At 42.5% G+C, this 15,297-nt stretch overlaps 1 protein-coding gene across 1 annotated transcript in view; it reads left to right on the forward strand.

The window, feature by feature from the left end:
* Window positions 1–2,283: 2,283 nt before the first annotated feature.
* slc7a5 (solute carrier family 7 member 5) overlaps window positions 2,284–15,297 on the forward strand; it is a 25,608-nt gene continuing 12,594 nt past the window's right edge. Inside the window, exons 1-2 of the mRNA XM_037683338.1 lie at window positions 2,284–2,993; window positions 6,501–6,626. Coding sequence (XP_037539266.1) covers window positions 2,423–2,993; window positions 6,501–6,626 — 697 coding nt within the window. The 5' untranslated portion in view covers window positions 2,284–2,422. The remainder of the gene's footprint in view (window positions 2,994–6,500; window positions 6,627–15,297) is intronic.

Consider the following 15,297-nt stretch of genomic DNA (forward strand, 5'->3'; position numbering starts at 1 on the left):
AAAAGGCTAGGTAAAAGCTAAAAGTAGCAAAAGGCTGGGTAAGAGCTCAAAGTAACCATAAGCTAGCTAGAAGTTAAAAGTAGGAAAGGGCTAGGTAAGAGCTCAAAGTAACCATAAGCTAGCTAGAAGTTAAAAGTAGCAAAAGGCTGGGTAAGAGCTCAAAGTAGCCATAAGCTAGCTAGAAGTTAAAAGTAGCAAAAGGCTAGGTAAAAACAAATGTAGCATAAGAAACCAGAAGTAGAGCCAGGACTCAGAAACAAATTTAAGAGAAAAATGTTTTAGAAATAATAGAGATCGCCACTAATTTCCATTAAAATCGTATATAAAGCTAAATATTTTGAAAAGTATAAAAGTTACAGTAAGTGAAAGTCACATCATCCATCTCCTGAATGAGCCGATTACTTTGGTACATGAACAGCTAAAATAGCAGAACGTGTGTAGAAATAAACCGCAAATATATAAAAATAAATGTGGAAATGCTGACTCTGTATTCACATTATTGTTAATTTCACCACTTTTTTACAGACAGCTTGACATAAAACACAATTTTACCTTTTTTTAAAACTTTAATGTACAAAAATAAAGGCAACAACAACACGATTACAGGAATAAAGTGGATTTATTTCATATTTTCCAGTGACAGTCAAACAAACAGCTGTTAGTTTAAAATGTTGACGTTGTAGCGCTGCGTTCTTACAAACTCTTAAAAACAGAAGGCCCGAGAGGAGAAACATCCTTCAGTTGATCGTTTATTGAATCCTGATCAGAAATAAAAAGAGGAAGTGGTCGGAGCTGCTGTCGTGACTTTTAATGATTTTTTTTCTCAGGATCACAAGATGATTTTTGTCTTATCTGGAAATGATGGATTTAGTTTTATCTTCCTGTCTCGCTAAAACAAAGCCTGTTTTCTGATTAAAGACACTTTGTTTTCTTCAGATAATGAGATGATTAGAGGAAGAAACTCGAGTATTTCTTGTGTTTCACTTGGTTTGGACGTGTTGGAGGTGATCTGTAAGAGTAACAAGATGATGAATGACAGCTTTCAGCTTCAGTCAGCACGAATTTCAGGACCTCTGATGAAAAATGTAAAAAATCATAAGAAAACCTTACAGGTTGAAAAAAAATCTAACTTATTACTTTGATAATAATTGGTACTATGACAAAATGAACTCCATTATCTCAAAATAATTCCATAATGTACTTCTATGTCCTCTGTCCGCTTCCATAGAATCGATTCAGGTCGCTGTACAGAGGTCATTCTTAACCCTCCTACTGACCTTAAGTCAAAATTCATTCAACCTTTATTTATTAATCCCAACTGAGCCTTGGGGACTCATTTACAAGAGAGACCTGAATTTAACAGAGTGATGACAACAGTGGGCAACAATAGACAATCATAAATGATGCATACAAATTTATTTTTTAACAAGTGAAAATAAAATGGCAGTTAAAAGGATAATTAAAATGATCCACGAGACCTCAAAACTGAGGCCTCGAGTCATTTTGACCCAAAGGCAGCAGGAGGGAGAGAAACAGTTAAGATTTTTCAATTTATTTACAAATTATTTTAAAAACCTGTCAAAAAATAAGACTTTTGAGAAGTGAATGTTTTTTTATATACAGTCTGTACAAAACAGCTTGGGAGGAGCAACAGTGTTTCTCCACAGTCATCTGTAAAACAGGCTGTGGTTCTGTCACATTTAGCCAGAGCTGCTTGGGATTTGTTTATTATTCATATACTATAACTTAAAAAAAAAATACTTATATATTTTCCTAACAATTTAAAATGTTCATTTGTTAGAAAGAAAACACATATTTTTAAATGTCAAGGTTCAAGGTGAGACGGAGGAGGACGACTCGCTGTGGCGACCCATGAAGAGGAAAAGCCGAAAGAAGAAGGGATCAGCAGCATATTTCTACGTTTCAGTAAAAGCAGATGGGTTTTCACTTAAAGGAACTGGTCCAGATGACATGATTTAACCTTTTTTGTTGTTATCTACCTGGATGATTGAGCTTACACACCTTTTTTCAGAAGGGTAAAGCTTTCCCCAGATTCTCCTGCATGTCTGAGCTGCTGTGGTCCAGCAGGGATGCTGATCAGCGGTGCAGTACCTCATTCCGCCGGCAGGGGGCAGAAAAGGACGATGCGCTGTTTTCTTATTTTATTTTATTCGATTGGCCGAATTAAAATGGGGCCGTCCTCTGACGGAGGACGCCCATTAAGCCCCCCTCTTTTTTTTTTTTTTTTTTTAATCCGACAAGTTGACGTTGAAAGCCGCCGCCGCTCTGACTCGCGCCTTCAGACTCACCGCGGATCGTGGCTGAACGCAGCCGCAGCATCGGACCTCTTTCCGGGCACCGAGGCGGACTCAAACGCGGAACAGCTTCGCCTCCACCGGAAGAAGGAGGAAGAGGCTCCGAGATGTCGGGCGTGAAGAAGAGAAACTCCGGCTCCTCGGCGGGCAGGGAGGACGACGGGCAGGTGACGGAGAGGATGCTGTCCGCGGGCTCCAGCCCGGCCGGGACGCCGGGCAGCGAAGCCAAGAGCCCCACCGCCCTGCTCCCCGCGGCGGGCGGCGAAGGGGTCGCCCTGAAGAGGACCATCACTCTGGTGAACGGCGTGGCCATCATCGTGGGCACCATCATCGGCTCCGGCATCTTCGTCACGCCGACCGGAGTGGTGAAGGAGGCGGGCTCGGTGGGTCTGTCCCTGATCGTGTGGGCGGTGTGCGGGGTCTTCTCCACGGTGGGGGCCCTGTGCTACGCGGAGCTGGGGACCACCATCACCAAGTCCGGGGGGGACTACGCCTACATCCTGGAGGTGTACGGCTCGCTGCCCGCCTTCCTCAAGCTGTGGATCGAGCTGCTCATCATCCGCCCGTCCTCGCAGTACATCGTCGCCTACGTGTTCGCCACCTACCTCCTGAAGCCGCTGTTCCCGGTGTGCCCGGTACCGGAGACCGGAGCCAAGCTGCTGGCCTGCCTCTGCGTCCGTGAGTATCCGAACCGAGCCGGCAGGTGCTCAAGCCTCGTGTCGGTGTAGCCGAAGCGCCTCACCTGCGCCTCAGCTTCACATTGGACCACGTGCGTACTTACCGTACGGATTCACGCTCGCGCGCACGAGTACAAATTGTTCTGGCGCGCGCAGGAGGATGTTGAAAGGTGCCGCGCGATTACATCAGCTCGAGCCCAGTGTTGATTTATTACTTTTTTATTTTAAGTTTTAAACTTTAACATTTGATCAGCACCGTCCAATTTATTGTTGTTTGTTTTTTATTTATTATGTCACAGAAAAATAGTCTGGAACTCATAAAAAATTATAATAAGTATAAAATAGACTATAAATTAGTAGATTTAAGACCAGTGGTTCTGGGGCTCTTCTGTGGGTCATGAAACATCAACCAGGGTCTAATAATCTCCTTAAAATATTAATATTGGCGTTTTTTTTTATTTGTAATTATTACAAATAAATATATAAAATTACCTCGAATAGTTTTATGGCTGCACAGACTGTTTGGATTGCGATTATGTTTTTGTTTACTAGAATTCTTAGTAAATAAATTGTACTTAAATTAATAATTATTACCTCTGACAGTTATTTTGTAGAAGCAAAAAAATCGAGTGAACAGCTGTTTAAAATGTTTTAAAACAATAAAGCAGAATAATTTTTATTTGTCCCTGAGTGGGGAAGTTCTGTTCTACAAGTGCATCTCAGAAAATTAGAAATCATGTTCAATATTTACTGTCGGTATTTTATAAATTCATGCAGAGCAAAATATTTCAGGCCTTTATTTTTATTTTTTGTTATTTTGATTAATGAAAAAAAAACAAAATTCAGTACATCAGAAATGAAAATATTGTGAAGATGTTCAATATTATAAACTCCTGGAGTCACATCAGTCCTGGACATGAGCTCATTTCTTAAGTCCAGAGACATCAGAAGTGTCTTACCTGGACTGAGGACACAAAGAACTGTCCTGTCCAGTCAGTGATGGTTTGGGTCCATGTCCTCTGCTGGTGCTGGTCCACTGACAGTCCACACAACATCTGTATTTCAGAGACTTCACGCTTCCTTCTGCTGACGAGCTTTATGGAGATGCTGATTTCATGTTCCTGCAGGACTCATGACACACTGACAAAGGACCAACACTGAGTTTTGGTTATTAATAAGACATAATCATCAAAACTACAAATATTTCACTCTGTAATGAATCTATATAATATGTGAGTTTCACTTTATGAAATGATCGACAACATAAATTTAACTTTTTCACAGTAATCTTTTTAGATGCACCTGTGTTATTAAACTCTTACTCTAACGATAGCTTAAAAATATGATGATTTGTCATCATTTTATTAAAAGGGTAAATATGTTGCACTTTTACCTTCAGCTCTGATCATACAGTTCAACCTCGGACATCAATTTCATTTATTATTTAATTTACTCAGTTTATTAAGAAAATCTGAAAATAACCCCCGTTGTGTTTTACCACTAATTTTAAATATTTGTTATTAAAATGTTTTTCATGGACAAAATTTTTAAAGTACCTAATGTAAATGTATATATTAAATTGATATAATTTCAAAATAAAAGTTGACTTGTTTGGTTTTTCGTCAACCAATGGCAGACTTACCACAGCACTTTTTTAATTTAACTTTTTGCCACTATAACAAATAACATTTAAAATAAACTGAACACTTTAAAATGTGTTTATTAAACATCATTTTTGTTTAAAACACTGCTGTGGCTGTGAGGAGGCTGACGCTGCTGCATCATACTTCCTGTTGGTCGCACAGACATGGCTGACGTGTGATGGTTGGAAAAAACGACACGTATCAGTCGATTCACCCGTTAACCTCCAGATCAACATTGTAGCAGAAATATCCAAACTTCTGCGTCTTTCTTTAAAAGAAAAGTTGAGTTTTGTGGTTAATTTCAGGTGAATCCTCCTAAAAATGGATAAAAGTTGGAGCAGAAGGAGTTCGGCTGCTAATCTTTATTTTTAATCTGTTCTCCGAGGTGAAGGAGTGGATTTGAACGTCGTGTGGACACAAACAGCCCGACACAAATAACGTCCAGCAGGTCTCACAAACATGAGGTCTGGTTTGTCCCGGCGTCTTAACGAGATTACTCTGGATTAATTGGCTTCTCCGTCCGGTCAGAACCAGACTCTGTTTTGCATTTCTGGCTCCATATAGGCCCAATTTGTGCAGATTATTCTTCCATTTGACCCATTTCTAGAGATTAACGCCAGTTTTTGAGTTTCGCCCACCCATCAGCCGTGTGTGTGTGGGAGTCTGGATGCCAGAACTGAGTCCGGTCCTTTACTGTACCTGACCTCTTTGCGTTTGTCCCGCTCTCTGGACCACAGAGCCTCATTGTGCTGCCCGGTCCTCTGTTGTGGGTCCGACCTGATTTAGGGGCTTTGAAGGGACCTGCTGCTTCAGTTAATCACTTTTAATTGGGTCAGAAGTTCTGGGCCTCTTCAGGATTGAGTGTGCTGGTACCAGAACTGTACAGAGAACGTTACAGAGAGAAACTGTTCTTTGTTCTTCCAAGAATTAGTTTTTTATTTCTGCTGTCACTGTGCTGTGAATTAACACATTAAAGGCAGAGTACATAGATTATTTACCCACTTCCTGTCAAATAAAAGAGTCTGTTTGCAAAAACAAAACACTAAATCTAAGCCCAGCATTCCTTGCAGGAATGCATATCGCCCGCCACCTTTCATGCCAGCGTGTCACCGTTGATCTCATGCTCAGAGTGTGTGTTGGGGATGACTCTCAGCTACTGCCCCACCAAATCTGAGCCCCGTTTCTATAAAACCAACTGAATTAAAGCCATTTTTGTGTTTAGTAAGGTCAATTAGCTGAGGCAGCCATCTTGATTTGGGCTGGCTCCAAAAGTTAATCATTTCTAGATTCCAAAAAAGTTCAATCTGGTCCTCTGGAAATTCAAAAAAACTAAACAAAGCACATTGAACTTTTTTGTTTTTTTGAATGTCCAGAGGACCAGATTGAACTTTTTTTTTATTTTTCTACCTGGATTATTGAGCATGCATCAGGACATTTCTAGATTATTAGTGACAGTTTCAATAAAATCTGTCCAGTGGTTCCTGAGATATTTTGCTAACAGACAGGCACACACAGATGTGGGCAAAAACACCTGATTTTTGCCTTCTCCACAAGTCATTATAGTTGTGGCAACAACAAAAACGCTCCAGTTGTAAAAAAAAAAAAAAAAAAAAAGTCTCAAGCTCACGTTGTTTCTCTCAAACAGGAAGTTGTAAAAACTTTAGTTCATCCAGAGAAAACAAAGAAACGTCTGTGAGACATTGTTCTATATATAAAAATTTTTTAAATGGCTTCAGGGCATTAATATCTGGGAGCATGAGCTTTGTTCCTGCAGGTTTGGGTTTAAACGGCCTTTGGAGGCGGAGCCTCTGAAACGAGGCCGGATGCTGCTCAAGTAACGTTTCCTCTCGTCTCTTCCTCTGCAGTGCTCCTCACAGTGGTGAACTGCTACAGCGTGAAGGCGGCCACCAGGGTGCAGGACTTCTTCGCCGCCGCCAAGCTCCTGGCGCTGGTGCTCATCATCATCATCGGTTTCGTCAAGATTGGTCAAGGTACCCTGCTGCGCACGAGACGCACAAACGCCTGAAACGTAACACTCAGCGGTCTCTGCTGCCGCAGCCAGAGATGCCGTGTGGTCGAGTTGAGCTGAAAGTGGGTTGGACCACCCACTGTTAGGACTCTGAACCGGGCCGACCCGGGTAGGGAGGGCTGAGTAGAGCCGATGCAAAAACCAAAACAACACACGCACATGCACAAACACACGTGACCGACACGGACACAAACAGACTGACAGACTGTAGAAATCACCAGAACCAGCTGCTGCTCACAGATAAGAAAAACCCAACGTCATCTTACACATAGTGTACAGTAGTCCCTCGTTTATCACTGGGGTTACGTTCCAGTCTCCCCCTGCGATAAGTGAAAATCCACAAAGTAGAAAAACTATATTTATTTTAGTATATATGTATATGTAAAGGTTTTATAAACCCTTCCCACACACTTGCAATGTTCTAATCTCTTAAACCTGTATCATTTTAACAACGTACGTAGATGTACTGTACAGTACTGCAAAATTTTACTCACCAGTTCTGCAGAACAGCAGTTCGGTCTGATCTGGCTCGCTTCCAGTTCAGCAGATCTACCCTGCTGGTTCTGGTCCGGTTCTGATCGACTCTCTGCAGCCCTTGAGCATCGAAGTGCTTTTAGAGAGAGCCGGACCGTCGGAGAGCCAGCACAAAACCACACAATGGTCCTGACCGAGTCCAAATCTGGATTAAAAAAGTCCCAGTGAGCTCCGGAGAAAACACCCGACCTCCAAGCAGCGCTCAGATTGACCGTTGAGGCTGGAAGTCCGGTTCTGGTCCAATTCCCGGTCTGTTCCGTATGGCTCTCTGCATGCACTGAGTACCGAAGTCACAATGAATAAGGATCAAACTTTTTCGGATCGGATCAAAACTTTCCTCCATTTCAGCAGAAAGCAACAGCTGGAAGCACCGTTGGCTTCTGGGAAATGTAGTTCTTTTGAGTGGCAATACAGTATAGGCTTATTGACAAAAAACTACAAAATGGCGGCGCTTGTCCAAAGTATTTTTTTTTTTCTTAAAACTTTTTACATTATCCATTACTGTCCCAATCATGTGAGTAATATTAAAGTTGACAATCAAGTGTCGTGCACAATATTTTTCTCCCTCGTGTCCAGTCTTACTCTGAAAACCGCGAAAGAGCGAGGGACTACAATAAAGTAATTAGCTCTTTTTCCATGAACCTTTATGTTTGAAGGTCCGTGAACTTCTTGAATATTTACAGGAAAATGTGTTGTGTATTTTTGCATAAAGTCAGTGCACGATGACAACAACGACGATAAAGTTGGAAAAACTTTGCTAGAACAACAAAAACAATATTTAATTCTTACACAAATCTTTAGGATGAGTTTCATTTTTCCTAAAGCTACGGCAGAATGTCTTCTACTTCTGCGAAACGCGCAGATTTCACTCTTATTCACCGTCCCTCCGTTTTAAAGCATTTGTTTTTTTTACATAAAAACAGCACTTCCTCTAAAATCATTCATTCAACCTTTATTTGTACAGTTTAATCCCAATGAGCCTCGGGGACTCATTTACAAATCTGCATGAAATGATGTTAAAATTGGATGCAGTTTTTCTTTGGGGGCCCCTCCTGGGAGCGGCAGGCGCTTCGGGCCTTCGCCTCGGCTACAGGAAATGTTAACGTTGAGAACCGAGGAACGCGACACCAGTTAGCGTCACAGAATAAGCTGAAAGAGCTTCTGCTGCAGGTTCACCATGAAGGTTTTCAACTGGTGGAGACAGACAGGAAGTGACCTCAGAGAGCACGCTGCCTTCTGCTGGAACGTTGTTCTGATTCACGTCAGAGAAACAGATTTACTATGATCTAACCATCAGAGGTGGCAGCAGCCCTCTGCTTCCTGTTCTAACCAGCCTTTTGTCAGGTGGCCGTGGGTTTAAACACACACACCGCCCTCGGTTGTCTGCGTGTTCGCTGACAAGGTCACGCTGCTCCACTTCCTGTCTGCTGAAATCCTCCAAGAGAAGCGGCAGAAAGCAGCACGACGTGGTGTTAGACCAAACATCCACGAAGGAAGTCAACAACCCGGTTCTGGAGAGCGTGATCGTTTTTCTCCTTTTCTCAGCTGCAACATCTTCATTCTTCAAAATAAAAAGGAACTTTAAGTATCACTTTGTACCGTCTGAACTCCAGCCTCACTGTCAACTTCAGCACCAAACCGACGAATTCACATGGATCCAACCCGGACCGGAGCACGAAGCAGAGAGTGGCGTCCTCTGGGAGGCTGCTGGAGACCATCTCCTTAATGTTTGTCAACACTCCGTCAAATTCTTCGTTCCACCTCCTGCATGTCTGTTGAGGAGAAGGTCAACTTTCTGTTTTCTGTTAGTCGCCTGGCAGCTGGAGACTTTTACACGTGCGGTCTAAAAAAAAATACAAACGCCTTTTTTTTTTTTTTTTTTTTAAAGGCCCAGCTTTCCTTGAAAGCACATAGTCTTTCGTGCCAAGATCATCTGGTGTGGAGAAACAACAGCTGGAATGACTCTCGGCTACTACCACCCCAAGTTTTAGCTCCGTTTTATTGAAGCTGACTGAGTAATCAACACTTCTGTGTTTAGTCGCACGGCGGTGGCAGACATCTTAAATTGCTTGACTCAAAAAACGAGTTTGCTGTGGATGTGGACCTGTAAAATCAGTGATTTGTGAGATATTTTGCTAACAGTACAGACAAATGAACACACACACAATGGCCAAAACAGTATTGCTTCAGCTTTGGTAGCGGGCGATGCCAAGACGAAGTAAAGGAAATGACTAAAGTGTGAAGTTCAAGTACCTCAGCTAGTACTTTCTTACCTGAGGACTTTTTATGTACATAATATTAGTAAAATAAATAAATTATTTAATATATCTACATCGTAAAAAATTATGAGCATCACTTTCAAAGGTATAACAAATAATTCTGAGGTAACCAGTTTAATTTCAATTCATAAAGGATGGGTCAGAGTTGCATTTGTGCCTAAACAATCCAACCTGACCCAGCCCCCGCCCGTAGCCATTTTTTCCGAACCCAACCCGATCCAATCAAATTACCTGTAATTAGAGGCCCGAACACACCCAAGCAGTTTGACATCATATTTTAAAAACGTATTCCAAAGAAAAGAAGATATAAGATTTCTTGTTTCACCAAATGGATATTAACAAAACGAATAGCCTAAAAATTTAAACTCTAAAGATAGACTGTTATACAGATGAACAAAAATATTTTTAGAGCAAAATCATTTGGAAAAATGTAGAACAACCTATTTTAATTGAACGCGCCGCTCGCTTCGGCTTTTGTAGCTTCAGATGCTGCTACTTCCTTCACCGCAGATGACAGCAGGTGCGGAGACGCACGCGGCCGGTGATCAGCTGATCCATCCATCTATTATATTTATCTGCTTTTTTCTTTTCGGGTAGCGGGGGTCGCTGGTGCCCATGTTCAGCTATCACTGTGCGAAAGGTGGGTACACCCTGGACAGGTCGCAAGTCCATTTCAACCGGTGAGTCAGCGGACGCACGCGGCCGGTGACAAGTTGTCCATCTGAGCTTAACGTGACTTTTTTAAACCGGCCGGTCAGACCTGCCTCCTCCTCAACAAGAAGATGAACACAATTTTATATTGTGCATTCTTATTTAGTTTTCTTTGTGCTAATTGGTAATACCGCATCATAGAAGCCCGAGCCCACGTGCGCAATTATTGCGCAATACGCCAGCGATCTCTTCCACAGTCTGATTAACTGCTGCACTCTTTTTTTCTTCATCCTCTCAACATATAAAGGAGGAAGCTTAGAGGAGGCTCCTCCTCTAATCAGATTAACACAGTGTTACATTGTGCATTCTTTTTTAGTTTTATTTGTGCTGTATGATTCATAAAACCGCATCAAAGCACGAGACCGGACCAGGCCTAATCCGGGTTGATCCGGGCCAGGTTTTGCGTTCGAGTTAGAAATGACAGCTCTAGTCGGAGTTTGCTTAAGAAGCTGATTTAAAAACTTTAGTTAGTGCTTTTCTGTCATTTTACTCATTTATGAGCATTTTAACTCCCTGAAAAATGCAACTAGACCGAGCCTTGGGGCACGAGGAACCTTCAGACTCTAAACGTCGCCGGTTCAGCTCCTGTTTTGATTTCCTACTGGAGCGTGAAGATAATTCCTTTTAGTCCTTCCTTAAGGCTCTCTTCTGATCTGGTTTTTAGTTTGATTCTTCTCTTAAGTCCATCTCTTTGTCATCGCCTGCTCCTAATTACTGTTTACCTTGTTTAAACAGACCTAGACTGAGAGTGGTTGTACCAACAGAGGCGTGCTGCTGCTCTCTCGCTGGCTTCTGATTGGTTGTTGGAGTGCAGCCTGAAAGTATTTGTGCAGGACTCAATCCTTCTGCTGTCTTTTTGATTTGCGTTTTAAAAAATCAGTGCACCAAACTGGTTTATACGCTCGTCAGACAGTTTTACTCAGATTTAGGCTTCCATGTTTAGTGAGGGTTGTTTCTTATCTGCTACTCCTGAGGCAGTCAATGGAGGCTCTGATTAGAGATCAGTGTAATCCGATTACTCCTAATTTCTCGTCCAGACAGCCGCGCGCTCGCTGTTTGGTGTTGAAGCACTCGACGGCTGTTTTCTTGCTTAACGTCAGTCAAACGTTTTAACTAAAAACATCAAAATGACGTCAAACATTTGCACCAGATGTCCAGATGCTGCTCAGTAATCCAGGTGGATGAATCTAAGGTTGAGTCAGGTTCTCTGGACGGGTTCTTCTTTGTCTCTGCTTGGTCTTATAAGCAGCACCTTCTCATAGCGGATCAACCAATTTGCTGATGACATGCAGAACTAGCTGGAGGACCATGAGCCTAACAACTGACCATTAGTGCCCTGATGGCCGCTTGCTATTCACAGAAGCCTGAGTGATGCAATAACAGTGTTGATCCATTGGATCCCATCCAGAGGACCTGACTCAACCTTGGTACATTTTGCACCAAATATTCTGGCTTCATGTTAAATTCTTCTGTTTAGTTACACTGAGATTAATTTAAGGTGTTTACATGGACCGATGCAAAGTTAGATTCTTTCTACTGGACAAAGAAGAAAAAAACAAACCATAACCTTAGAATTTATTAGTGTTAAACTTAAAACTATAATAAAAAACTCAATCCCAAGGATGCATTTGTTTTAAAAATCTCAGATTTGCTGTTTAAACTGAGTTTAATCCACACAATTCAAGTTTTTCTTTTTCCATTTTAAACTTTAATCTGTACAGATTAGAAGCTATCTTCCTTGTTAGGTTTGGTTTATTTGTCATATGCAGAATTAACACAAGGTCAAAAATGCAATGAAATGCTGAGGACGAGAAGAACCATCTCGACTTGCCATAAAACAAGCAGAAATACCAAAGCATGCAGCAGAAATACAAAAACAAAGCACCAAAAGTGAAAAATAAATCATCTACAGCAGCAGAGAGTTCGATTAGCAGTGAGGTTGTTTTAGCAACACGTTATTAATCATAGTTGTTCATGTTAAGTTAAAGTAAATGATGTCATCTCAGTTACTGATGTTGGATCAATCATCAATTTTCTTTATCTTAATCTCTCGGCATCTTCTGTCCTCACTCAAACTACCTCCATGTCCCCTCTAACTGCATCCATATATCTCCTCTTTCCTGGCAGCTGCATTTCTAACATTATTCTACCAATATACCCACTGTCCATGCTCTGGACATGTCCAAATCACTGTCCATGCTCTGGACATGTCCAAACCACTCTCCCTCCTCTGGACATGTCCAAACCACTGTCCATCCTCTGGTTATGTCCAAACCACTGTCCATCCTCTGGTTATGTCCAAACCACTGTCCCTCCTCTGGACATGTCCAAACCACTGTCCCTCCTCTGGACATGTCCAAACCACTGTCCCTCCTCTGGACATGTCCAAACCATTTTCCCTCTTCTGGACATGTACAAACCACGCTCCCTCCTATGGACATGTCCAAACCACTCTCCCTCCTCTGGACATGTCCAAACCAGTGTCCATCGTCTGGTCATGTCCAAACCACTTTCCCTCCTCTGGACATGTCCAAACCATGCTCCCTCCTTTGGACTCTGGACATGTCCAAACCACTGTCCCTCCTCTGGACATGTCCAAACCACTGTCCCTCCTCTGGACATGTCCAAACCAGTGTCCATCCTCTGGTCATGTCCAAACCACTTTCCCTCCTCTGGACATGTCCAAACCACTCTTCCTCCTCTGGACATGTCCAAACCACTCTCCCTCCTCTGGACATGTCAAAATCACCTTCCCTCTTCTGGATATGTCCAAATCACTGTCCATCCTCTGGTCATGTCCAAATCACTCACCCTCCTCTGGACATGTTCAAACCACTGTCCCTCCTCTGGACATGTCCAAACCACTGTCCCTCCTCTGGACATGTCCAAACCACTGTCCTTCCGCTGGACATGTCCAAACCACTCTCCCTCCTCTGGACATGTCAAAATCACCTTCCCTCTTCTGGATATGTCCAAATCACTGTCCATCCTCTGGACATGTTCAAACCACTCTCCCTCCTCTGGACATGTCCAAACCACTGTCCCTCCTCTGGACATGTCCAAACCACTGTCCCTCCTCTGGACATGTCCAAACCACTGTCCTTCCGCTGGACATGTCCAAACTACTATCCCTCCTCTGGTCATGTCCAAATCACTGTCCCTCTTCTGGACATGTCCAAACCACTCTCCCTCCTCTGGACATGTCCAAACCACTCTCCCTCCTCTGGACATGTCCAAACCCCGTCAGTTTCTCATGTCAGCCTGTAACACCACAGATGTTTACATTTCAGTTGTTACTGGAGACAAAAGACACAGATGTGTTCTGATCAGATCTTTACGTCTAAGTCTTTCAATGAAAAGATCACTCTTTGAAGGAATGTGTGTCGTCTGACACTAAACAGCTCTTGCACAACCAGCTAGCACTCGGTGTGTTTGTTTAGTGTCAGCTACTAGCACACTAAAGTTTAGCTTAATATTTGTGAAACTGGTTGAGTGGGCTCAGACGGATGGAAGCTAATGAGACAGACACAAAAATCAATCTGCAGCAGCCAAAACAACAGAGATGATTGGAGAAGTTAATTAAATCATCACGCCTCTGATTGATTTAAGGAGCTCCTGATCTGATCATCAAACCAGAGCTTTGAGCTTCGATATCAAAGGTCAAATATCACGCATCACAGAGTCCTCAAACACAAAAGAGTCAAATCTGGACCGTGGCGTGTGTCAGACCTCACTGCCCTGAAAAACTGGAACGGCTAGAAGAAATCAAGCGTTTCAGATGCAGGAACCAGTCAGTCGAGTTTGACAAACCAAGACAAGTTAGAGCAACACCTGAGAGGAGAGTGAAGACCAGCAGAAAAACTCGTATCAAAAATAAGTTTTTGTTTAATCGGAAAATATAGTTTTTGGAATGGAAGCAAAATAATTCTTTGTAGAGCATCTAAGCAACGAGTGTTTAGTCTGACATGAAGCTGCAGTGGAGCAGACTGACCAGGAGGGGGGGGGGACCCTGGGGGTCACACAGACTGCATCAGACACGGGTGTTTCCCACACCGGCTTACAGCTAACCCTCTCTGTACCAACAGGGCCCGGAGCTGTTGGTTTAACGACCGTCACCATGTCTGAGAATGCGTTTATGTTGAGGGGAGCGGGAGTGAGGCAACGATCCCCACAAACCAGCAGAAACCTGAACGTTCCAGAAACAAGAGTCTGAGCAGAATCTCATAAATCCTCCAGACGAGTGAATAAAATGCTCTGAAGCCTAAAGCTCATCCTGTCATGCACGCAACATTAAACCGTGGATTCTTCTGTACATTAACGACCACTGAAATATTTAAAATGTTTAGTTACCTTACTGAAACACCTTATTGTTCTCTCAGAGACACAGTCAGTTGTTCTGAACCTTAAAACTCTGACATGAGTTTAAGGTGATTAGTTCTTTATCTAAGGAAGCAGCAGGTTGTGTTGGATCTTCACTTGGTCACAGTTTCCCATCCTGAGCAAGCGCAAAGGAGACAGTGGAAAGGAAAATCTCCCTTTTAACAGGAAGAAACCTCCAGCAGAACCAGGCTCAGGATGAGTTGCCATCTGCTTCGGCCGGCTGGGGTTTGAGAGGACAGGAAGGAGAAACAGACAAACACAGAATGACAGGTCCAGGTGTAGTTTCTGTAGGAAGAAAGACAAAAACACACATTAAGATAGAAATAATTACAAACACAAACATGGAGAGTAGAGCAAGTAAAGACAGCAGCAGAGTGAGGAAATGTGGTCAGTTTGTCCTCCAGCAGTCCAAACCTATAGCAGCATGACTATAGGATAGCTCAGGAAACCCAAAAATACACTAGCTATAGGATTTATCAAAAAGAAAAGACGAGCCTAATCTTAAGGTAGACCATGTGTCAGCCTCACAGACAGAAATGAAGTTGGTTCCACAAGAGAGGAGCCCGATATAAAGATCTGCCTCCCATTCTACTTTTGGAAACTCTAGGAACGACAAATAAATATATATATGTATATATAGTAATATATATAATTTCCTTTGAAATCAATAAAGTATCTATCCATCTATCTATCTATCTATCTATCTATCTATCTATCTATCTATCTATC

The sequence above is a fragment of the Nematolebias whitei genome, chromosome 10, assembly GCF_014905685.2.
Source record: "Nematolebias whitei isolate Nwh7 chromosome 10, NemWhi1, whole genome shotgun sequence".
Taxonomy (NCBI): domain Eukaryota; kingdom Metazoa; phylum Chordata; class Actinopteri; order Cyprinodontiformes; family Rivulidae; genus Nematolebias; species Nematolebias whitei.